The following is a 26,088-nucleotide window of genomic DNA, read 5'->3' as shown; positions in this document are numbered from 1 at the left end:
CCATGGTGGAACCGATGACATATTCACCAGGTCTGCATACCAAGTCCTGCGTGGCCACGCAGGAGCTATAGAATTACCGAAGCCTTCTCCTGCTTGATCCTGGCTACTAGCCGGGGGAGAAGGGGAAACGGTGGAAAGACATAAGCTAGATTGAACGACCAAGGCGCTACTAAGGTATCTACCAATGTCGCCTTGGGATCCCTGGACCTGGACCCGTAACGTGTAACTTTGGAGTTCTGACGTGACGCCATCAGATCCAGATCTGTAATGCCCCATAGCTGGGTCAGCTGAGCAAAAAACCTCCGGGTGGAGTTCCCACTCCCCCGGATGGAAAGTCTGAAGACTCAGATAATCCGCTTCCCAGTTGTCCACTCCTGGGATGTGAATTGCTGATAGATGGCAGGAGTGATCCTCTGCCCATTTGATGATCTTGGATACCTCCCTCATCGCCAGGGAACTCTTTGTTCCCCCCTGATGATTGATGTACGCAACAGTCGTCAAGTTGTCCGACTGAAATCTGATGAATTTGGCCTCCGCTAGTTGAGGCCATGCCTGGAGCGCATTGAATATCGCTCTCAATTCCAAAATGTTTATCGGGAGAAGAAATTCTTCCCGAGACCATAGACCCTGAACCTTCAGGGACTTCCAGACCGCGCCCCAGCCTAAGAGGCTGGCGTCGGTCGTGGCAATGATCCACTCCGGTCTTCGGAAACTCATTCCCTGAGACAGGTGATCCTGAGACAACCACCAGAGGAGTGAGTCTCTGGTTTGCTGGTCCATCTGAATCTGGGGAGAAATATCTGCATAATCCCCATTTCATTGTTTGAGCATGCACAGTTGCAATGGTCTTAAATGAATTCGAGCAAAAGGAACCACGTCCATTGCCGCAACCATTAGTCCTGTTACCTCCATGCACTGAGCTATGGAGGGTTGAGGAATGGATTGAAGAACTCGACAAGTGTTCAAAAGTTTTAATTTCCTGACCTATGTCAGAAAGATTTTAATTTCTACTGAGTCTATTATTGTTACCAGGAAGGGAACCCTTGTGAACGGGGACAGAGAACTTTTTTCTATGTTCACCTTCCACCCGTGAGACCTTAGAAAGGCTAGAACAATGTCCGTATGAGCCCTTGCTTTGTGAAAAGACGACGCCTGTATTAAATGTCATCTAGTTAAGGTGCTACTGCAATGCCCCTTAGCCTTAGCACTTCTAGAAGGGACCCTAGCACCTTTGTGAAAATTCTTGGAGCAGTGGCCAATCCGAAGGGAAGAGCCACGAACTGGTAATCCGAATGGTTTCCATTTGGAATGATGGAACTCTGAGTAATTGGTTTAGGATCTTTAAATCCAGAATTGGCCTGAAAGTTCCTTCCTTTTTGGGAACTACAAACAGGTTTGAGTAAAATCCCAGTCCTTGTTCTGCTGTTGGAACTGGGTTTATCACTCCCATTTTTAAAAGGTACTCTACGCAATGTAAGAATGCCTGTCTCTCTATCTGGTCTAAAGATAAGCGAGACAAGTGGAACCTTCCCCTTGGAGGAAGGTCCTTGAATTCTAGAAGATACCCCTGAGAGACAATTTCTAGTGCCCAGGGGTCCGGAACATCTCTTGCCCAGGCCTGAGCAAAGAGAGAAAATCTGCCCCCTACTAGATCCAGTCCCGGATCGGGGGCTACCCCTTCATGCTGTCTTGGTAGCAGCAGCAGGTTTTTTGGCCTGTTTACCCTTGTTCCAGCCTTGCAATGGTTTCCATGCTGGTTTGGGCTGGGGTGCATTACCCTCTTGCCTAGTGGCTGTAGAGGTAGAAGCCGGTCCGTTCCTATTTTAAAATAACAAACTCTTGATAGAAGAAATAAAAAACTACAACTAACACCACATACTCTTTACCACCCCCGTTGAGATGCTACTTGTTCAGAGCGGCAAAGAGAATGACTGGGGGGGGGCGGAGCCTGAGGGGAGCTATATAGACAGCTCTGCTGTGTGCTCTCTTTGCCACTTCCTGTAGGGGAAGAGAATATCCCACAAGTAAGGATGAAGCCATGGACCGGATACACCAATGTAGGAGAAATATTTCTAAATTCACTTCTATTTTCACTTTGTTCTCCTGGTATCAGTTGTTGAAAAATAATATGTACATAACCTACATTACTATGAGCTAGTTGGCGATTGGTGGCTACTCACATGTCTCTTGTCATTGGCTCACCAAATGTGTTCAGCTTGCTCACAGCAGAGCATTGCTGCTATGGAGCTGACTTTAACTGTGTTTAATGTCTTTGCAGGGGTTAAACACACAGTTATATCAAAGCAATGGTGCAAAAATAAGTGTTCTAATATATTAGAATAATATAATAGAGCATTTTCTTTATTGCAATTTTATATCCCTTTAAGTTTCCCTTTAATTTTCCCTATACAAAAATTGTAAATTCCCACAAAAACTTAAATTATGCTTACCTGATAATTTTCTTTTCTTCTGATGAGTCCACAGCTGCATTCATTACTTTTGGGAATTCAGAACCTGGCCACCAGTATGAGGCAAAGACACCCCAGCCAAAGGCTTAAATACCTCCCCCACTTCCCTCATCCCCCAGTCATTCTGCTGAGTGAACAAGGAACCGTAGGAGAAATATCAGGGTGAAAAAGGTGCCAGAAGAAACAAAAAATACAGCCGCCCCTTATGATAAAACACGGGCGGGAAGATGTGGACTCTTCAGGTCAGAAGAAAAGAAAATTATCAGGTAAGCATAATTTAAGTTTTTCTCTTTAAAACGGGAAGAGTGCACAGCTGCATTCATTACTTTTGGGAAAACAATTCCCAAGCTATATAGGACACTGAATGCAAAAACGGGCGGGTACGAGAGGCGGCCCCTTCTGAGGGTAGCACAGCCTAAAACACCCAAAAACTTCCGACAGGTAAAAACTGCTTCACTAGAAGTCAAAGGGCAAAAAAGAATAAGGCCGAGATAACTGCCCAACAGTTAAAACCAGCAAGGCCCTAGCTAGAGACCACTCAGGATATTAGACTCAACCGAGCCAACAGCCTCTGAGGACATGAAGTCCCGCAGGCACGCAGCCCGCAAAATTAAACTCCCTCCTCTGAAAAGAAGGGGAAACATCCACATTCCCCCAGTGGGGAAGAAAAGACTCGGATAAATGAGTCTGAAAGGACCCTCAGAACCCAAAGGGACTAGGACCAAAGAAAAGGTAACTCAAAGAGAGTGAACCAGGATGAACAGGGCACCTATGAAAAGACCCTGCCGACCCAGCAAGCAAAAAGAGGACTCGTAAATCCCCATCTACATAAAACAAAGGACCAAGTAATGTCCAGAGAACTTAAAAGGGGGAATGAAGAATCCCTTCCCTATGCAGAGCGCTCAATTGCACCCAGAATAGAGCAACCAAAGAAAAACCATCCCCGGGAGCCGCTGAAAAAAATAGCATCAGATATCTGAATATGCTCCTCCAAGCCATAGGCGTCCTGCTACAAGGAAGGACTTAGTGACCACAGGTCGCCACCCTACCACACAGGACCTTCTTCTTCAGAAGAACTCCAAAAGTGCAGGACAGAACCTTCACGAAAATGGTCAGGAAAGGAAAGGAAAGAACAGAACCCAAACACCGGTAGACAAAACTACCTGCCGAGGAAGGATCCCCCGCGAAGCCTTTCACTTAAGGAAGGCTCACCATAACTATGATACGCGGTTAAGATCAACAGATCAGACAGATCCCTAGCTCTCGCTTCAGCAACGTACCCAGCACTAAAGGGACTGATAATGTCCGAAAGACATAGGGAAATAAAATTAACCCGATCAGCAGGAAGGAAAAAGGGAGGGAAACAGCCCTCCCCAAAGAGCTCAGGCTCCATAACCCAGACACAGCTCCCTTCCTGAAGATGAAAGGTACTCCTAAAAGGAGACCCTCACAGGAACTACAGCAAAAGGTATGGCACGGTATCCATCCTGTCACACTGACATCCCGCACGCAAGGCAGGGGGACCAACCCCACTAAACTGAGTAATATAACATACCTCCAAGCCCAGGCGGATACTATGGAATGTCAAATTCACCCCCAAAGGGAGGAAAGGCGAAGTTAGAATTTAACAGCTTGCTAGCACGCAATCAAGGTGCAATTAGCTGCAGTTGGCTTCAAACTCCAAACCTTCCTCTCGCAAAACAGCTAGGCGAATCATCAGACCACTACAGCGGGGCTGGATCAAGCTGTAGACAAGCTCAAAAGGTCAATATACCGAAGGAAATCATCCGGCCACAAAGACCGGCTCAGAAGACATCTAAATCTCTCTTCAAGAGAGAAAAAGTATGCCCGTAGGAACAGACGATGTCCCGGAACCGGGAAACTGGGCCGTCCCGACCAGTCCCAAGAGATCTGGATACAGACCCTCAAAATTCCAGTCAAAGACAGGACAAATTGACCCGGGCACTCGAAAATTCGGAGCTGGCTGAAAAATTTAGTAACCCCTGAGGAACCACTAGGTTACCCCATCCGGAGTAGACTTTGCACCACAGTCGATGCAACCACAGTCATACACAGAGAGCAAAAAAGACACCCACAGCGGGATACAACTCCCACCATAAGGGTGATAGGCAATTGGGGACCCTCACAGCCACTCTCGAAGGCCTTAAGGCTCTAGGGACAACCTTGACTAAGTCCAAAGATTAAGTAACGTACGAGAAAACAGAAAACTCTGCTTAGGAATGCTAGCTGTCACCAGAATCACAAGACAGATTAGAGACAAGGAGTTCTACCTGGGTTCAAACCCACAACCTTCTGCTTCAGGTGCAGTGGCGCTAACCACTACTCCAACTCTCCCTTAGAAACTGGTTAGAGAAGCCAACAAAAGTCTCCAAGGTCCACAGGATCCACTTCCCTGACACCCCTACAGCTCAAGGATTGAGAAGGAACATGTATCCTAACCCGTGGCGGGAGAAAACCCCAAAACGCCTAGGCAGGGGCGACACAGGAAAAAGGGGAGACAATCTAATTTGTAAAGCTCACGAAATGTGGGAGCAGACTAGATACCGGAAGTAGAATAGCCAAAAGGCTTAGACTTCCAGAAACAGATGACCAAAGGGTCACTTCACGAAAACTCCAAGCAAAAGCAAGGCATTGTTCGATCAGAAGAGACACCAAGAGTAATAAACTCCTCATCCAAGTGAGCAACTCACCACCCAGCCAGGTCAGCCAGTTACAGCGGCACCACGTGGATGATATAGACTGAAAGGAACAGAAATAGCGCCCCATCAGAACCATCCTGCTACATAGGGCACTCCAAACTGAACCAGGCCACAGAAAATTTGAGACCCCAAGAGGACTCGATAAAAGGATCTAAAGACATAACAATGTACTAAAACCTTAACATGCAACTTCTGCGGAAGTGCCAAACGGATGAAATAAAAGAAGGGCAGCACCCGCAGGTGAACGCCCAAGAAGAATGGGTACACCAACGGGACCAGTAAGAGACCCCATTCTTCCAAAGCTCAGAACTGGAATAAGACTCAGAACTGGAATAAGATACCCCAAAAAGAAAGGAAAATTGAAGACAACGAGGAGAACTGGAACAGAAGACCGAGGATCCCTTCCTATTAGTACTTGGATATTCCAGCACCGCCAAAACATGCCGTAGCAGGACACGAAGGCGCGCCAGTCTATAACAAAAAGCAAGACTTACCTTCACCGGGGCAACTGACGACCCAGACCCAAGCGTTGGGCCCCTAAAGCTTCAGAGGAAACTGCTTCCCCAGGTGGCTGATCTAACCCAGGTGTGATATTCACAATCACTTTAAAAGGTAAATACATATACTTGACAAAATAAAGGTTTTGTTGCTCTTTTCTTATGATAAACAAGAAGAAATGACTTATTCAACTTGATTATATAAGGTGAGGCTTTAGTTTTGTAATTGAATAAATTTAAATGGGACTACAATTTGTAGTAACAAATAAGAAGTTGAGAAGCAGAACAGAGTGGTGTATATCAAGATAATACTCAGGAGAAAAGAGAGTACTTAATGGGTTAAATCACTCATAGAACAGTTTAAGTATATCCAGAGAGCAATTGTTGAATATATGTAAAGCATAGTCTTCACGCACTCACACAGACATTCATTAAAATATATACAGTCCAGACAAACACTCATATATCCCAAATACGTTGTAGTAATACTTTTCCAATGTCAAGTTAGTATGTAATGAAACAAACAAATGGAAGTTTGTAGCAATGTTAAATAGAAACGTATTTGTGCGTGGAGAGCGGTACTTAGCTTGCAACAGGGTAGAATGTGAAAGCGTGAGAGCGGTAGTGCTTTTAGGGAGAGCTGACAAGCTGGCAACTCGAGCTCCGGTGTCCGTTCTGTGTGAGCGCGACTTCGGCGTGTGGAGAACGTAGATCCGGCAGGCGTAGGTATCCGGAAGGCAAGATCCGGTAGAGAAACAGTGGTACAGCTGATACCCAGCGGGTATAGTAGAAAGAAACACAGGGACCTGAAAGACTTAGTAAAGTCTAAACAGCAAAGTTGATTCACAGGGAACAAAGTAAACTGTGAAGAACAACTTCAATTTTCAGGCTCAGATTGAGGCTAGAGTACTTCCTTAAATAGGAAGGAAGTGCTTGTGTATGTTGGATTTAAAGGTATATCACATGTCCCCCCCTCAGGGAATCACCCCCGGGGATTCTAGATGCGGTTTGAGAGGATATTTCCTATGGAAAGCCCTGACCAACTGGGGCAAATGAACTTCAGAATGAATGAGCCAAGAGTTATCCTCGGGGCCATAACCTTTCCATTTAATGAGAAAATCCAATTTATGTCTGTTTATCCTAGAGTCAAGTATGGATTCCACCTCAAATTCTTCTTGATTATCCACCATAATAGGAGGTGGGGGAAAGTCAGGAGTGCGATTTTTGGCTGGGAATAGTTTCAACAATGAGATATGAAAAGATGGATGTATTTTATAGTCTTTAGGCAATTTAAGCTTTACCACATTGGAACTGATCGATTGGGAAAGGACCCAAGAACTGATTGGCAAGTTTTTTGCTTGGAACATGAAGTTTGAGATTCCTAGTTGATAGGAGTACTAAGTCCCCAATCTTGTAATCAGGGCCTTTTCTATGTTTTAGGTCATAATATGTTTTTTGATATTGTTTGGCTTCCTTCAGATGTGTCTTCAGGACATTTAATCTTTCTTGGAGATGGATGTAAATTCTGTTGCTGCGGGGGAATTTACTGTTTTACTAGAAAGAGATATAGTGTTAGGGTGAAAACCATATGTTGCATAAAAGGGGGATGTTTTGATAGAGGCGCTTAATGAATTGTTATATGTGAATTCAGCCATGGAGAGAAAAACTGACCAGTCATCTTGAAGATGTGATATATAACAACATAAGAATTGTTCTATGGTCTGATTGAGTCTCTCTGTTAGTCCATTTGTCTGGGGATGGAAAGCAGTGGTATAACGAGGGTCAATTTTTAACAGTTTACATAGAGATCTCCAGAAAGAGGATGTAAATCGGTAATTATGTTAGACGGTAATCCATGTAATCTAACTACCTGGTCAAGAAAGACTTTAGCGGTTATTATGGCTGTAGGTAATCCCTTAAGAGGGATGAAATGAGCTAGTCTGGTTAAGTGATCAACTATTACCATGATAGTGTTATATTGTTGTGCAAGAGGTAATTCAACAATGAAATCCATGGCTATGGTACTCCATGGTTTATCTGGGATAGGCAGAGGTGTGAGTAATCCAATTGGTCTTTTGTGAACTAATTTATTTCGGGCACAATTCTCGCACCCAGTTACATATTCATAGATGTGTTTATTCATGCCAGGCCACCAGAAATTACGTCTGGTAAGGTCAATTTTTTTTTAATTCCAGGATGACCGGATATGGTATCATCATGGGTGTGTGAGAGAACTGATGGTCTGATACTTTCTGGTACATATAATTGATTGTTATGATAGTATAGGCCAGATTGAGGATCTTTAGAGCAATACTGGTGGGGTATTGAATCTTGTTTTAAGGCCTTATGTACTTCTTGTTCTATAGGTGTTAAGACACCTATGAATTTTTCAGGTGAGATAGTATAATTAGGTGGATCATGAGGTAAAGTTTCATATATTCGAGATAAAGCATCGGCTTTAGTATTTTGACTACCCGGTTTGTAGGTTATTATAAAGTTAAAACGGTCTAAGAATAATGACCATCTTGCTTGTCTGGCTGTCAAAGTTTTGTTCTTTTTCAAGTATTCAAGATTCTTATGATCAGTAAATATAATGAAGGGGAGTTTTGATCCTTCTAAGATATGTCTCCATTGTTCTAAAGCATTCTTTATAGCTAGAAGTTCCTTGTCTCCCACACTATAGTTACATTCAGCATTAGTTAGTGTTCTTGAGTAAAAGGCGATGGGGTGAATTTCACCATCATCACCTTGTTGCTGGGAGAGTACTGCTCCTATGCCTGTATTAGAGGCATCTACTTCAAGTTGGAATTGAAGTTCAAAATTGGGTAGCAAAAGAATTGGAGCAGTAGTGAATAGCTCTTTGAGTTTATCAAAGGTTTCTTGGGCTTTGTCAGACCACTTGAATCTTTGATTAACACTAGTTAATTGAGTTAGCGGTCTAACTATTGAAGAGAAATTTTTAATAAACTTCCGGTAAAAGTTAGCGAAACCTATAAAGCCTTGTAGGGATTTTACTGTAGTGGGAGCAGGCCAATCCTTAATGGCAGATATTTTTTCAGGATCCATTTGTACTTTGTTAGGAGTGATTATATAACCTAAGAATTTTATCTTAGAAACATGGAACACACATTTTTCTAATTTTGCGTATAATTTGTGCTCCCATCTCACATGCTTTTCGTGTTCAGTGGGAGATTTGGAATATATTAAGATGTCATCTAAATAGATAACACAGATGTCCATGAGATCGTGGAATATTTCATTAATAAAATGCTGGAAGGTTGCAGGAGCATTGCTCAGACCAAACGGCATCACATTATATTGAAAAAGCCCATAATGGGTTCTAAAGGCGGTTTTCCATTCGTGTCCTTCTTTCATACGAATAAGGTTATAAGCCCCCTTAAGGTCAAGTTTTGAATACATAGTTGCTTCATTTAATCGTTCTAGTAGTTCAGGTATAAGTGGTAGAGGGTATCTGTTTTTAATAGTTATTTCATTTAATGCTCTATAGTCAATAATAGGTCTTATAGTACCATCTTTATTACGTACTAGGAACATTCCAGCAGCTGCTGGAGACGTTGAATGAGAAATAAAACCATTTCGGAGATTTCGTCGAGATAAGAACGTAAATAAGTTAACTCTTCTTGTGATAATGGGTATATTTTACCGTGAGGTATTTGAGACCCTGGTATTATATCAATTGGGCAGTCAAACTCCCTATGAGGTGGGAGATTTTCTGCTTCTTTTAGGTCAAACACCTCTGCCAGATCCTGATAAATTTCTGGTAGTTCTTTTTCTATGGCAGAGATTAACTGAAATGGAAAACAGGTATTTAAACAGAATGGTGATTCTAAAGTTACCTGTGAAGATGTCCAGTCTATGCTGGGATTATGTCTTTGTAACCATGTAAAACCTAAAATAAGAGTATGCATGTGGATGGAGATATTCGGTAAGTCCCTTGTCAGTAGTCAATAATAGTGGTATCGTTTGATGTGTAATGGGACCGTATTGTATGTGTGTGCCATCAATGAGTTTAACAGAGACTGGTTGTGCCTTATAAACAATAGGAATTTTATTTAACTTAACAAAAGAAATATCTATATAATTTCCGGATGCCCCAGAATCGATCAATGCTTTAGACCGTACGTTTTTCCGATCCCACTGTAAAGAAAGATTAAGAGTCAGTTGGGGGTTTTGAGTGAAGTGTAAAATATTATGTCTTAAATGCATCTTACCCTTCTTCTGCCTTTGAAGATTTGGGCAATTTGTAACAGAGTGTTCTTTTTGCCCACAATATAGACAAAGATTCTCAGATCTTCGTCTTGTAAGTGTTCCCCTTATGGCTCCTATTTCCATTGGAGTTTGATTTGATGTACCCTTTTCCTGGCTTGGAGTGTAAAGATATGGACGTCTAGGTGTTCCGTCATAAGAAGCCCTTTCAGCCTTCCTTTCACGCAGTCTACGATCCAGGGTTGTACTTAATTTCATGAGTCCGTTTAAAGATTCGGGCATCTCCAAACGGGACAACTCATCTTTTAATGCTTCCGAAAGTCCCAACCTGAATTGGTTCTTTAAACTTATTTCATTCCATTTAGAATCATCAATCCACATTTGGAACTCTGTGATGTATTCCTCTATGTTCCTTTTTCCTTGTTTTAGGGATCTCAATTTCATTTCTGAGGTGATCTGAGTGTGGGAATCCTCATATAGTGATGTCATAGCCAGAAAAAATTCTTCCAAAGAATCAAGTATTGGATGGTTACCCTCAAAAAATCTGTTAGCCCATGAGCGGGGCTCCCCCTGGAGGAAGGAGATAGTGGTGCACACTTTGATCCTTTCAGAATGATAAGTCTTAGGCCTAAGTGAGAAAAGTAGGTTACAAGCATTTTCACTTTGTTTACCAGTGAAGGGTTGTGGGTAATTAATGTGTGGTTCAGGAGTTTCTGAACTTTTCACTGGTACACATTCTTTTACTAGAGTTTTGAGTGCTTTATTTTCTGTTTGCAACTCAGTTAAGGCCCTGGCTAAGTATTCCAATTTTTGATTGATATTAGTAATTTCATTCTTTATTTCACTAGGATCCATTTTTATTTATATACAGGTTATGACCTTATTTTTTATGGGCCTGAAAATTCTGTGATATTCACAATCACTTTAAAAGGTAAATACATATACTTGACAAAATAAAGGTTTTGTTGCTCATTTCTTATGATAAACAAGAAGAAATGACTTATTCAACTTGATTATATAAGGTGAGGCTTTAGTTTTGTAATTGAATAAATTTAAATGGGACTACAATTTGTAGTAACAAATAAGAAGTTGAGAAGCAGAACAGAGTGGTGTATATCAAGACAATACTCAGGAGAAAAGAGTACTCAATGGGTTAAATCACTCATAGAACAGTTTAAGTATATCCAGAGAGCAATTGTTGAATATATGTAAAGCATAGTCTTCACGCACTCACACAGACATTCATTAAAATATATACAGTCCAGACAAACACTCATATATCCCAAATACGTTGTAGTAATACTTTTCCAATGTCAAGTTAGTATGTAATGAAACAAACAAATGGAAGTTTGTGGCAATGTTAAATAGAAACGTATTTGTGCGTGGAGAGCGGTACTTAGCTTGCAACAGGGTAGAATGTGAAAGCGTGAGAGGGGTAGTGCTTTTAGGGAGAGCTGACAAGCTGGCAACTCGAGCTCCGGTGTCCGTTCTGTGTGAGCGCGACTTCAGCGTGTGGAGAACGTAGGTCCGGCAGGCGTAGGTATCCGGAAGGCAAGATCCGGTAGAGAAACAGTGGTACAGCTGATACCCAGCGGGTATAGTAGAAAGAAACACAGGGACCCGAAAGACTTAGTAAAGTCTAAACAGCAAAGTTGATTCACAGGGAACAAAGTAAACTGTGAAGAACAACTTCAATTTTCAGGCTCAGATTGAGGCTAGAGTACTTCCTTAAATAGGAAGGCAGTGCTTGTGTATGTTGGATTTAAAGGTATATCACACCAGGTGATCCCACGCCTGACAAGCCCCGGTTAGCATAACACGGACAGTATCTTAGCAACACCTCCTCTGGAAGATGTAAATGCGCCAGGGCCATAGATATGGCCATGCGGAACCGTGCTGTAATCTCTGGAGGAAACAAGCCATCTTCTGGAGAAGGGGTAACGGCATTAGGGACACCTGGTTGCATAGTCAAAGAAGGTTCTAGGGGAAGCGACGCACGGGATATGGGATTCCCAGGGGCAGATGGCTCGGCGGACTCTAAGTTACCTGTATCAGGGGAAGAGAGCACTCTAGAGCGGCATTCAGAACATGGATTACCCAGGCCTTTTCATTCTCTTCCCAAGAAGTAGAATCTGAATCAGAGACATCCGTCTCCAAAAAGTCAGAATTCTCCATAACATAGTATATAAAAAACATAATTTATGTAAGAACTTACCTGATAAATTCATTTCTTTCATATTAGCAAGAGTCCATGAGCTAGTGACGTATGGGATATACATTCCTACCAGGAGGGGCAAAGTTTCCCAAACCTCAAAATGCCTATAAATACACCCCTCACCACACCCACAAATCAGTTTAACGAATAGCCAAGAAGTGGGGTGATAAGAAAAAAATTGCGAAAGCATAAAAATAAGGAATTGAAATAATTGTGCTTTATACAAAAAAAATCATACCCACCACAAAAAAAGGGTGGGCCTCATGGACTCTTGCTAATATGAAAGAAATGAATTTATCAGGTAAGTTCTTACATAAATTATGTTTTCTTTCATGTAATTAGCAAGAGTCCATGAGCTAGTGACGTATGGGATAATTAATACCCAAGATGTGGAACTTCCACGCAAGAGTCACTAGAGAGGGAGGGATAAAATAAAGACAGCCAATTCCGCTGAAAAAATAATCCACACCCCAAAATAAGTTTTAATCTTGTAATGAAAAAAAATGAAATTATAAGCAGAAGAATCAAACTGAAACAGTTGCCTGAAGTACTTTTCTACCAAAAACTGCTTCAGAAGAAGAAAATACATCAAAATGGTAGAATTTAGTAAAAGTATGCAAAGAAGACCAAGTTGCTGCTTTGCAAATCTGATCAACCGAAGCTTCATTCCTAAACGCCCAGGAAGTAGAAACTGACCTAGTAGAATGAGCTGTAATCCTTTGAGGCGGAGTTTTACCCGACTCGACATAAGCATGATGAATCAAAGACTTTAACCAAGACGCCAAAGAAATGGCGGAGGCCTTCTGACCTTTTCTGGACCCAGAAAAGATAACAAATAGACTAGAAGTCTTTCTAAAATCTTTAGTAGCTTCAACATAATATTTCAAAGCTCTTACTACATCCAAAGAATGTAAAGATCTCTCCTTTGAATTCTTAGGATTAGGACACAATGAAGGCACAACAATTTCTCTACTAATGTTGTTAGAATTCACAACTTTAGGTAAAAATTTAAATGAAGTCTGCAACACCGCCTTATCCTGATGAAAAATCAGAAAAGGAGATTCACAACAAAGAGCAGATAACTCTGAAACTCTTCTAGCAGAAGAGATGGCCAAAAGGAACAATACTTTCCAAGAAAGTAATTTAATATCCAAAGAATGCATAGGTTCAAACGGAGGAGCTTGTAAAGCCCCCAGAACCAAATTCAAACTCCAAGGAGGAGAGATTGACTTAATGACCGGTTTTATACGAACCAAAGCCTGTACAAAACAATGAATATCAGGAAGATTAGCAATCTTTCTGTGAAACAGCACAGAAAGAGCAGAAATTTGTCCTTTCAAAGAACTTGCAGACAAACCTTTATCCAGACCATCCTGAAGAAATTGTAAAATTCTAGGAATTCTAAAAGAATGCCAGGAAAATTGATGAGAAGAGCACCGAGAAATGTAAGTCTTCAAGACTCGATAATATATCTTCCTAGACACAGATTTTCGAGCCTGTAACATAGTATTAATTACGGAGTCAGAGAAACCTCTATGACTGAGAATCATGCGTTCAATCTCCATACCTTCAAATTTAATGTTTTGAGATCCTGATGGAAAAAAGGACCTTGCGATAGAAGGTCTGGTCTTAATGGAAGAGTCCAAGGTTGGCAAGTAGCCATCCGGACAAGATCCACATACCAAAACCCGTGAGGCCATGCTGGAGCCACCAGCAGAACAAACGAACGCTCTTTTAGAATCTTGGAGATCACTCTTGGAAGAAGAACTAGGGGCGGAAAGATATAGGCAGGATGATACTTCCAAGGAAGTGACAATGCATCCACTGCCTCCGCCTGAGGATCCCTGGATCTGGACAGATACCTGGGAAGTTTCTTGTTTAGATGAGAGGCCATCAGATCTATTTCTGGAAGACCCCAGATTTGAATAATCTGAAGAAATACCTCTGGGTGAAGAGACCATTCGCCCGGATATAACGTCTGGCGACTGAGATAATCCGCTTCCCAATTGTCTATACCTGGGATGTGAACCGCAGAAATTAGACAGGAGCTGGAATCCGCCCAAGCAAGTATCTGAGATACTTCTTTCATAGCCAGAGGATTCTGAGTCCCCCCTTGATGATTGACATATGCCACGGTTGTGACATTGTCCATCTGAAAACAAATGAACGATTCTCTCTTCAGAAGAGGCCACGACTGAAGAGCTCTGAAAATCGCACAGAGTTCCAAAATGTTGATTGGTAATCTCGCCTCCTGAGATTCCCAAACCCCTTGCGCTGTCAGAGACCCCCATACAGCTCCCCAACCTGTCAGACTCGCATCTCTTGAGATCACAGTCCAGGTTGGAAGAACAAAAGAAGCCCCTTAAACTAAACAATGGTGATCTGTCCACCACGTCAGAGAGTGTCGTACAATCGGATTTAAAGATATTAACTGTGATATCTTTGTATAATCCCTGCACCACTGGTTGAGCATACAAAGCTGAAGAGGTCGCATGTGAAAAGGAGCAAAGGGGATCGCGACCGATGCAGCAGTCATAAGACCTAGAATTTCCATGCATAAGGCTACCGAAGGGAATGATTGAGACTGAAGGTTTCGACAAGCTGAAACCAATTTCAGACGTCTCGACAAAGTCATGGACACTGAATCTATTTGGAAACCTAAAAAGGTTACCCTTGTCTGAGGAATCAATGAACTCTTTGGTAAATTGATCCTCCAACCATGTTCTTGAAGAAATGACACAAGTCGATTCGTATGAAATTCTGCTAAATGTGAAGACTGAGCAAGTACCAAGATATCGTCCAAATAAGGAAATACCACAATACCCTGTTCTCTGATTACAGATAGAAGGGCACAGAGAACCTTTGAAAAAATCCTTGGAGCTGTTGCTAGGCCGAACGGCAGAGCCACAAACTGGTAATGCTTGTCTAGAAAAGAGAATCTCAGAAACTGATAGTGATCTGGATGAATCGGAATATGCAGATATGCATCCTGTAAATCTATTGTGGACATATAATGCCCTTGTTACCATTTTGAATGTTGGTATCCTTACATAACTATTCAATATTTTTAGATCCAGAACTGGTCTGAAGGAATTCTCCTTCTTTGGTACAATGAATAGATTGGAGTAAAACCCCAGACCCTGTTCCAGAACTGGAACTGGCACAATTACTTCAGCCAACTCTAGATCTGAAACACATTTCAGAAATGCTTGAGCCTTCACTGGGTTTATTGGAATGCGAGAAAGAAAAAATCTTCTTGCAGGAGGCCTTACCTTGAAACCTATTCTGTACCCTTGTGAAACAATGTTTTGAATCCAAAGACTGTGAATCGAATTGATCCAAATGTCTTTGAAAAATCGTAATCTGCCCCCTACCAGTTTTAAGCCATAAAGCTCTTCTAGCTAAAATAGCTTAAAAGACATATACCCGACATCAACTCTAATGATATCAAAGATGGCATCACAAATAAAGTTATTAGCATGTTGAAGAAGTTTAACAATGCTATGAGCATTATGATCTGACACTTGTTGTGCCAAAGCCTCCAACCAAAAAGTGGAAGCTGCCGCAAAGAAATAGCAGGCCTAAGACGATTACCTGAACATAAATAAGCTTTCCTTAGAAAGGAATCAATTTTCCTATCTAAAGGATCCTTAAAGGAAGTACTATCTGCCTTATGAATAGTAGTACGTTTAGCGAGAGTAGAGATGGCCCCATAAACTTTAGGGATTTTGTCCCAAAACTCTAATCTGTCAGATGGCACAGGATACAATTTCTTAAACCTTTTAGAAGGAGTAAATGAATTACCCAGATTATTCCATTCCCTAGAAATTACTTCAGAAATAGCATCAGGGACAGGAAAAACTTCCGGAATAACTGTAGGAGGTTTAAAAACCGAATTTAAACGCTTAGTAGATTTAGTATCAAGAGGACTAGATTCCTCCATCTCTAATGCGATTAAAACTTCTTTAAGTAAAGAACGAATAAATTCCATTTTAAATAAATATGAAGATTTATCAGTGTCAATATCTGAGACAGAATCCTCTGAACCAGAAAAATCATCATCAGAAACCGACAAATCAGAATGATGATGTTCATTTAAAAATTCATCTGAAAAAAGTGAAGTTTTAAAAGACCTTTTACGTTTACTGGAAGGAGGAATAACAGATATAGCCTTCCTAATAGATTTAGAAACAAAATCTCTTATATTAACAGGAACATCCTGAGTATTAGATGTTGATGGAACAGCAACAGGTAATGGAATATTACTAATGGAAATACTATCTGCATTAGCAAGCTTATCATGACATTCATCACAAACTACAGACGGAGGGACAGTTACCACAAGTTTACAGCAGATACACTTAACTTTGGTAGGACCAGCATCAGGCAGAGTTTTTCCAGAAGTAGCTTCTGATCCAGGGTCAATCTGAGACATCTTGCAATATGTAAGAGAAAAAAACAACATATAAAGCAAAATCTATCAAATTCCTTAAAAGGCAGTTTCAGGAATGGGAAAAAATGCCAATGAACAAGCCTCTAGCAACCAGAAGCAAATGAAAAATGAGACTTAAATAATGTGAGAAAAAAGGTTGAGACAATAATGACGCCCAAAATGCTTTTGGCACCAAGAATGACGCCACATCCGGTGACGCCGACATTTTTGGCGCAAAACGTCAAAAAAAATTACGCAAAAAAATGACGCAAACACAAACAACTTCCGGCGACAAGTATGACGCCGGAAATGACAAAGCAATTTTTTGCGCCAAAAAAGTCCGTGCCAAGAATGACGCAATAAAATGAAGCATTTTCAGCCCCCGCGAGCCTAACAGCCCACAGGGAAAAAAGTCAATTTTTAAGGTAAGAAAAATGTTTTATTCATATGCATTATCCCAAATAATGAAACGGACTGTCTGAAATAAGGAATATTGATCATCCTGAATCAAAGCAAATAAATGTTTAAACACATATATTTAGAACTTTATATAAAAGTGCCCAACCATAGCTTAGAGTGTCACACAGAAAATAAGGCTTACTTACCCCAGGACACTCATGTACATGTAGTAGAAAGCCAAACCAGTACTGAAACGAGAATCAGTAGAGGTAATGGTATATAAGAGTATATCGCCAATCTGAAAAGGGAGGTAAGAGATGAATCTCTGCGACCGATAACAGAGAACCTATGAAATAGATCCCGTAGAAGGAGACCATTGAATTCAAATAGGCAATACTCTCTTCACATCACTGCACACTGAGAGGAAAACCGGGCTCCAGCCTGCTGCGAAGCGCATATCAACGTAGAATCTAGCACAAACTTACTTCACCACAGGCAAAGTTTGTAAAACTGATTTGTGGGTGTGGTGAGGGGTGTATTTATAGGCATTTTGAGGTTTGGGAAACTTTGCCCCTCCTGGTAGGAATGTATATCCCATACATAACTAGCTCATGGACTCTTGCTAATTACATGAAAGAAATTATGGACAGAAAAATAAAAAATGGCACCTTACACCCCCAATGGCAGGGGCACTCACCACCTCCTGAGACCCAGACAGCTAGCGAAACAGACACTCTCCGTTGCCACGCAGTCAGGAATACGGAAATGGAGCACAGAAGATTGACCACGCCTTGTCACAAGGTGCACCGTGCAGGCCATAGAAAAGCGTGCCAAGGCCTACAAGGGCTGCGCAGCCTGACAAGGCCGTTATGTTCCGATCTAGCCACGAGCCCAAGTAACACTACATATTAGCAGACAGAATCACATAACAAACATGATTAAAGTCCCCCCCAGTTCAAAAACCCCCCTCGGAAGAGATTAACCCTTGATTCCTTATAAAGATAAAGGAGTCCCACTGAGACCCTGACTCCTTTGTTTACATTACTTTGTTCACATCGAAGTAAAGTGAAACGTCAACGCTGATTGCTAAGGAGCTGTTAACATGAGTCGGGATGGTTTCGCAGAAAGACTCTCCCTGCACCTCTAGTATCTAACATTCATCCATGCTCTCACTAAAAGGCTGACAGGATTACTTAAAACTCCAGTCCCATTTCGAAGACTACTACCCTCCATAAGAGACTATCTTAAATCTTCCGACACTTCTCTGCCAACCTCTTGTGAAGAAAGGTTCTGAATTCCCAAAAGTAATGAATGCAGCTGTGGACTCTTCCTATCTAAGAAGAAAAAGGTGTATTGTACAGTAAACAATATCTGCTATAAATGTAGCAAAAGATTGGGGAAGACGTAGTGTACACATGAGCCAAAGAATAACATCTTTTCATAGAAGAATAGCGCAAAGACTTGTTGTTAGACTAAACAGTGAGATATTTACAGGGTAAACAAGTTCTTGTTTTATTATTGCACAAATGAATCATTTCATTAAAGGGAAACAATGTGATTATTATTGGATACATACTTTGAATAAAACATAGTTTTGTTCATCATAGTCTCTATTAATTCTCTACCATTTATTACTACCCTTTATAGTTATCACTAAACTAGCAACAATTTTACTGGGTTTATTTGAAAATAATACTTTCTGATGACATAAAGCCTTTAATTTTCTAAACTTGACTAATTGAGCTGTACAGAAGCTCAGATAATATAACTTGATAACTGGGTTCTTCTGTTTTTTTTTGCACAATGATAGCTATTCCGCCTCTAAGTCTATGAGGATTCAATAAAATAGATGTTTGAATAATACAATGATCAGAGGTTTACTGGCACATAATATCATCAGCTTTGTGTATTCTCTCTTTTATCTACATACCTTATTATCTAATTTCCTTGCTTCAACTTCAAATTGGGCAACTCTGTTATCCTTTATTTCTTCAGCAGAGATCTGTAACATCACACAGTAAAAAGCACCAAAAACATTTTTAACATATGAAGTGTATGTGTAATTAGGCTAGACCACTGGTTTTCAAACCTGTCCTCAAATCTCCCTATCAGGCCAGATTTTCTGGATTACCTTGGGTGAGAGCAGGTAAAATATTTTTTTTTACTAATAGGCTGATTATTTCACCTGTGCTCTAGTTCAGATATCCTCAAATTCTGGCCTGTTAGGGAGTTCTGAGGACAGGTTTTAACTCCAGGGGGACTAGACCATGCAATGTGCACATTATTAAACAGGAATACTCAAACTATGTTTCTTTTATTTATTATGCCCCTTTTCTATATATTTGAGTATGAAAAAACAGAATTTATGTTTACCTGATAAATTTCTTTCTCCAACGGTGTGTCCGGTCCACGGCGTCATCCTTACTTGTGGGATATTCTCTTCCCCAACAGGAAATGGCAAAGAGCCCAGCAAAGCTGGTCACATGATCCCTCCTAGGCTCCGCCTACCCCAGTCATTCGACCGACGTTAAGGAGGAATATTTGCATAGGAGAAACCATATGGTACCGTGGTGACTGTAGTTAAAGAAAATAAAATATCAGACCTGATTAAAAAAAACCAGGGCGGGCCGTGGACCGGACACACCGTTGGATAAATAAATTTATCTGTAAAACATAATTTCTTTTTTCTCCAACATAGGTGTGTCCGGTCCACGGCGTCATCCTTACTTGTGGGAACCAATACCAAAGCTTTAGGACACGGATGAAGGGAGGGAGCAAATCAGGTCACCTAAATGGAAGGCACCACGGCTTGCAAAACCTTTCTCCCAAAAATAGCCTCAGAAGAAGCAAAAGTATCAAACTTGTAAAATTTGGTAAAAGTGTGCAGTGAAGACCAAGTCGCTGCCCTACATATCTGATCAACAGAAGCCTCGTTCTTGAAGGCCCATGTGGAAGCCACAGCCCTAGTGGAATGAGCTGTGATTCTTTCGGGAGGCTGCCGTCCGGCAGTCTCGTAAGCCAATCTGATGATGCTTTTAATCCAAAAAGAGAGAGAGGTAGAAGTTGCTTTTTGACCTCTCCTTTTACCTGAATAAACAACAAACAAGGAAGATGTTTGTCTAAAATCCTTTGTAGCATCTAAATAGAATTTTAGAGCGCGAACAACATCCAAATTGTGCAACAAACGTTCCTTCTTTGAAACTGGTTTTGGACACAGAGAAGGTACGATAATCTCCTGGTTAATGTTTTTGTTAGAAACAACTTTTGGAAGAAAACCAGGTTTAGTACGTAAAACCACCTTATCTGCATGGAACACCAGATAAGGAGGAGAACACTGCAGAGCAGATAATTCTGAGACTCTTCTAGCAGAAGAAATCGCAACTAAAAACAAAACTTTCCAAGATAATAACTTAATATCAACGGAATGTAAGGGTTCAAACGGAACCCCCTGAAGAACTGAAAGAACTAAATTGAGACTCCAAGGAGGAGTCAAAGGTTTGTAAACAGGCTTGATTCTAACCAGAGCCTGAACAAAGGCTTGAACATCTGGCACAGCTGCCAGCTTTTTGTGAAGTAATACCGACAAGGCAGAAATCTGTCCCTTCAGGGAACTTGCAGATAATCCTTTTTCCAATCCTTCTTGAAGGAAGGATAGAATCCTAGGAATCTTAACCTTGTCCCAAGGGAATCCTTTAGATTCACACCAACAGATATATTTTTTCCAAATTTTGTGGTAAATCTTTCTAGTCACAGGCTTTCTGGCCTGAACAAGAGTATCGATCACAGAATCTGAGAATCCTCGCTTCGATAAAATCAAGCGTTCAATCTCCAAGCAGTCAGCTGGAGTGAAACCAGATTCGGATGTTCGAACGGACCCTGAACAAGAAGGTCTCGTCTCAAAGGTAGCTTCCAAGGTGGAGCCGATGACATATTCACCAGATCTGCATACCAAGTCCTGCGTGGCCACGCAGGAGCTATCAAGATCACCGACGCCCTCTCCTGCTTGATCCTGGCTATCAGCCTGGGGATGAGAGGAAATGGCGGGAACACATAAGCTAGTTTGAAGGTCCAAGGTGCTACTAGTGCATCCACTAGAGCCGCCTTGGGATCCCTGGATCTGGCCCCGTAGCAAGGAACTTTGAAGTTCTGACGAGAGGCCATCAGATCCATGTCTGGAATGCCCCACAGGTGAGTGACTTGGGCAAAGATTTCCAGATGGAGTTCCCACTCCCCCGGATGCAATGTCTGACGACTCAGAAAATCCGCTTCCCAATTTTCCACTCCTGGGATGTGGATAGCAGACAGGTGGCAGGAGTGAGACTCCGCCCAAAGAATAATTTTGGTTACTTCTTCCATCGCTAGGGAACTCCTTGTTCCCCCCTGATGGTTGATGTACGCAACAGTCGTCATGTTGTCTGATTGAAACCGTATGAACCTGGTCCTCGCAAGCTGGGGCCAGGCCTGGAGCGCATTGAAAATCGCTCTCAGTTCCAGAATATTTATCGGTAGAAGAGATTCTTCCCGAGACCAAAGACCCTGAGCTTTCAGGGATCCCCAGACCGCGCCCCAGCCTATCAGACTGGCGTCGGTCGTGACAATGACCCACTCTGGTCTGTGGAACATCATCCCTTGAGACAGATTGTCCAGGGACAGCCACCAACGGAGTGAGTCTCTGGTCCTCTGATTTACTTGTATCTTCGGAGACAAGTCTGTATAGTCCCCATTCCACTGACTGAGCATGCACAGTTGTAATGGTCTTAGATGAATGCGCGCAAAAGGAACTATGTCCATCGCCGCCACCATCAACCCGATCACTTCCATGCACTGAGCTATGGAAGGAAGAGGAACGGAATGAAGTATCCGACAAGAGTCCAGAAGCTTTGTTTTTCTGGCCTCTGTTAGAAAGATCCTCATTTCTAAGGAGTCTATAATTGTTCCCAAGAAGGGAACCCTTGTTGACGGGGATAGAGAACTCTTTTCCACGTTCACTTTCCAGCCGTGAGATCTGAGAAAGGCCAGGACAATGTCCGTGTGAGCCTTTGCTTGAGGAAGGGACGACGCTTGAATCAGAATGTCGTCCAGGTAAGGTACTACTGCAATGCCCCTTGGTCTTAGCACCGCTAGAAGGGACCCTAGTACCTTTGTGAAAATCCTTGGAGCAGTGGCTAATCCGAAAGGAAGCGCCACGAACTGGTAATGTTTGTCCAGGAATGCAAACCTTAGGAACCGATGATGTTCCTTGTGGATAGGAATATGTAGATACGCATCCTTTAAATCCACCGTGGTCATAAATTGACCTTCCTGGATGGAAGGAAGGATAGTTCGAATGGTTTCCATCTTGAACGATGGGACCTTGAGAAATTTGTTTAAGATCTTGAGATCTAGGATTGGTCTGAACGTTCCCTCTTTTTTGGGAACTATGAACAGATTGGAGTAGAACCCCATCCCTTGTTCTCTTAATGGAACAGGATGAATCACTCCCATTTTTAACAGGTCTTCTACACAATGTAAGAACGCCTGTCTTTTTATGTGGTCTGAAGACAACTGCGACTTGTGGAACCTCCCCCTTGGGGGAAGTCCCTTGAATTCCAGAAGATAACCCTGGGAGACTATTTCTAGCGCCCAAGGATCCAGAACATCTCTTGCCCAAGCCTGAGCGAAGAGAGAGAGTCTGCCCCCCACCAGATCCGGTCCCGGATCGGGGGCCAATATTTCATGCTGTCTTGGTAGCAGTGGCAGGTTTCTTGGCCTGCTTTCCCTTGTTCCAGCCTTGCATTGGTCTCCAAGCTGGCTTGGCCTGAGAAGTATTACCCTCTTGCTTAGAGGACGTAGCACCTTGGGCTGGTCCGTTTTTACGAAAGGGACGAAAATTAGGTCTATTTTTTGCCTTGAAGGGCCGATCCTGAGGAAGGGCGTGGCCCTTACCCCCAGTGATATCAGAGATAATCTCTTTCAAGTCAGGACCAAACAGCGTTTTCCCCTTGAAAGGAATGTTTAGTAGCTTGTTCTTGGAAGACGCATCAGCCGACCAAGATTTCAACCAAAGCGCTCTGCGCGCCACAATAGCAAACCCAGAGTTCTTAGCCGCTAACTTAGCCAATTGCAAAGAGGCGTCTAGAGTGAAAGAATTAGCCAATTTGAGAGCATTGATTCTGTCCATAATCTCCTCATAAGGAGGAGAGTCACTATCGAGCACCTTAAGCAGTTCATCAAACCAGAAATATGCGGCTGTAGTGACAGGGACAATGCATGAAATGGGTTGTAGAAGGTAACCCTGCTGAACAAACATCTTTTTAAGCAAACCTTCTAATTTTTTATCCATAGGATCTTTGAAAGCACAACTATCCTCTATGGGAATAGTGGTGCGTTTGTTTAAAGTAGAAACCGCTCCCTCGACCTTGGGGACTGACTGCCATAAGTCCTTTCTGGGGTCGACCATAGGAAACAATTTTTTAAATATGGGGGGAGGGACGAAAGGAATACCGGGCCTTTCCCATTCTTTATTAACAATGTCCGCCACCCGCTTGGGTATAGGAAAAGCTTCTGGGAGCCCCGGCACCTCTAGGAACTTGTCCATTTTACATAGTTTCTCTGGGATGACTAAATTTTCACAATCATCCAGAGTGGATAATACCTCCTTAAGCAAAATGCGGAGATGTTCCAATTTAAATTTAAATGTAATCACATCAGATTCAGCCTGCTGAGAAATGTTCCCTAAATCAGTAATTTCTCCCTCAGACAAAACCTCCCTGGCCCCCTCAGATTGGGTTAGGGGCCCTTCAGAGATATTAATATCAGCGTCGTCATGCTCTTCAGTAACTAAAACAGAGCAGCCACGCTTACGCTGACAAGGGTTCATTTTGGCTAAAATGTTTTTGACAGAATTATCCATTACAGCCGTTAATTGTTGCATAGTAAGGAGTATTGGCGCGCTAGATGTACTAGGGGCCTCCTGAGTGGGCAAGACTCGTGTAGACGAAGGAGGGAATGATGCAGTACCATGCTTACTCCCCTCACTTGAGGAATCATCTTGGGCATCATTGTCATTATCACATAAATCACATTTATTTAAATGAATAGGAATTCTGGCTTCCCCACATTCAGAACACAGTCTATCTGGTAGTTCAGACATGTTAAACAGGCATAAACTTGATCAGAAAGTACAAAAAACGTTTTAAAATAAAACCGTTACTGTCACTTTAAATTTTAAACTGAACACACTTTATTACTGCAATTGCGAAAAAACATGAAGGAATTGTTCAAAATTCACCAAATTTTCACCACAGCGTCTTAAAGCCTTGAAAATATTGCACACCAATTTTGGAAGCTTTAACCCTTAAAATAACGGAACCGGAGCCGTTTTAAGCTTTAAACCCCTTTACAGTCCCTGGTATCTGCTTTGCTGAGACCCAACCAAACCCAAAGGGGAATACGATACCAAATGACGCCTTCAGAAGTCTTTTATAAGTATCAGAGCTCCTCTCACATGCGACTGCATGCCATGCCTCTCAAAAACAAGTGCGCAACACCGGCGCGAAAATGAGACTCTGCCTATGCTTTGGGAAAGCCCCTAAAGAATAAGGTGTCTAAAACAGTGCCTGCCGATATTATTAAATCAAAATACCCAGAATAAATGATTCCTCAAGGCTAAATAAGTGTTAATATCAATCGATTTAGCCCAAAAAAAGTCTACAGTTTAAATAAGCCCTTGTGAAGCCCTTATTTACAATCGTAATAAACATGGCTTACCGGATCCCATAGGGAAAATGACAGCTTCCAGCATTACATCGTCTTGTTAGAATGTGTCATACCTCAAGCAGCAAGAGACTGCAAACTGTTCCCCCAACTGAAGTTAATTGCTCTCAACAGTCCTGTGTGGAACAGCCATGGATTTTAGTTACGGTTGCTAAAATCATTTTCCTCATACAAACAGAATTCTTCATCTCTTTTCTGTTTCTGAGTAAATAGTACGTACCAGCACTATTTGAAAATAACAAACTCTTGATTGAATAATGAAAAACTACAGTTAAACACTAAAAAACTCTAAGCCATCTCCGTGGAGATGTTGCCTGTACAACGGCAAAGAGAATGACTGGGGTAGGCGGAGCCTAGGAGGGATCATGTGACCAGCTTTGCTGGGCTCTTTGCCATTTCCTGTTGGGGAAGAGAATATCCCACAAGTAAGGATGACGCCGTGGACCGGACACACCTATGTTGGAGAAACATAAATTATGCTTACCAGATAATTTCATTTCCATCTGTATGAGGAGAGTCCACAGCTTCATTCCTTACTTGTGGGAAATACTGAACCTGGCCACCAGGAGGAGGCAAAGACACCCCAGCCAAAGGCTTAAATACCTCCCCCCCATTCATTCTGCAGAGGGAACAAGGAACAGTAGGAGAAATATCAGGGTATAAATGGTGCCAGAAGAACAAAAAACATTTTGGTCCGCCCAACGAAGAAAAACGGCGGGGGCCGTGGACTCTCCACATACAGATGAAAATTAAATTATTTGGTAAGCATAATTTAAGTTTTCCATCTTAATATGAGGAGAGTCCGCGGCTTCATTCCTTACTTTTGGGAAACATATACCCAAGCTCTAGAGGACACTGAATGAAACAAGAGGGTAAAAAGAGAGGCGGACCCGATCCTGAGGGCACCACAGCCTGCAAAAGCTTTCTCCCAAAAAATGCTTCAGCCGAAGCAAAAACGTCAAACTTTTTGAAAAGGTATGTAAGGAGGACCAGGTAGCCACCTTACAAATCTGCTCCATAGATTCCTCATTCTTGAAGGCCCAAGAGGAAGCCACTCCTCTAGTAGACTGAGCCTTAATCCTCTGAGGAGGCTTATGTCCTGCTGTTTCATAAGCTAAGCGAATAATGCTCCTCAACCAAAAAGACAAGGAAGTGGATGAGGCTTTCTGCCCCTTACGCTTCCCAGAATAGACAACAAAGAAGAAGTCTGTCTAAACTCCTTAGTGGCTTGAAGATAGAACTCAAGGCCTGAACCACATCCAAATTATGAAGTAACCGCTCCTTCGAAGAAGAAGGGCTAGTACACAAGGAAGGAACAACAATCTCCTGATTGATGTTGCAATCAGAAACAACCTTAGGAAGAAAACCTAACCCT

General features: G+C 42.0%; 1 protein-coding gene across 1 annotated transcript in view; it reads right to left on the bottom strand.

Moving 5' to 3' along the window:
• CPNE3 (copine 3) overlaps positions 1-26,088 on the bottom strand; it is a 258,436-nt gene that overhangs the window by 167,357 nt on the left and 64,991 nt on the right. Inside the window, exon 5 of the mRNA XM_053715177.1 lies at positions 18,889-18,960. Within this exon, the coding sequence (XP_053571152.1) occupies positions 18,889-18,960 (72 nt within the window). The remainder of the gene's footprint in view (positions 1-18,888; positions 18,961-26,088) is intronic.

This window comes from Bombina bombina, chromosome 5 (assembly GCF_027579735.1).
Source record: "Bombina bombina isolate aBomBom1 chromosome 5, aBomBom1.pri, whole genome shotgun sequence".
In the NCBI taxonomy this organism is placed as follows: Eukaryota; Metazoa; Chordata; class Amphibia; order Anura; family Bombinatoridae; genus Bombina; species Bombina bombina.
The sequence above is the reverse complement of the archived record's forward strand: the minus strand, read 5'-3'. Positions and strand labels throughout refer to the sequence as shown.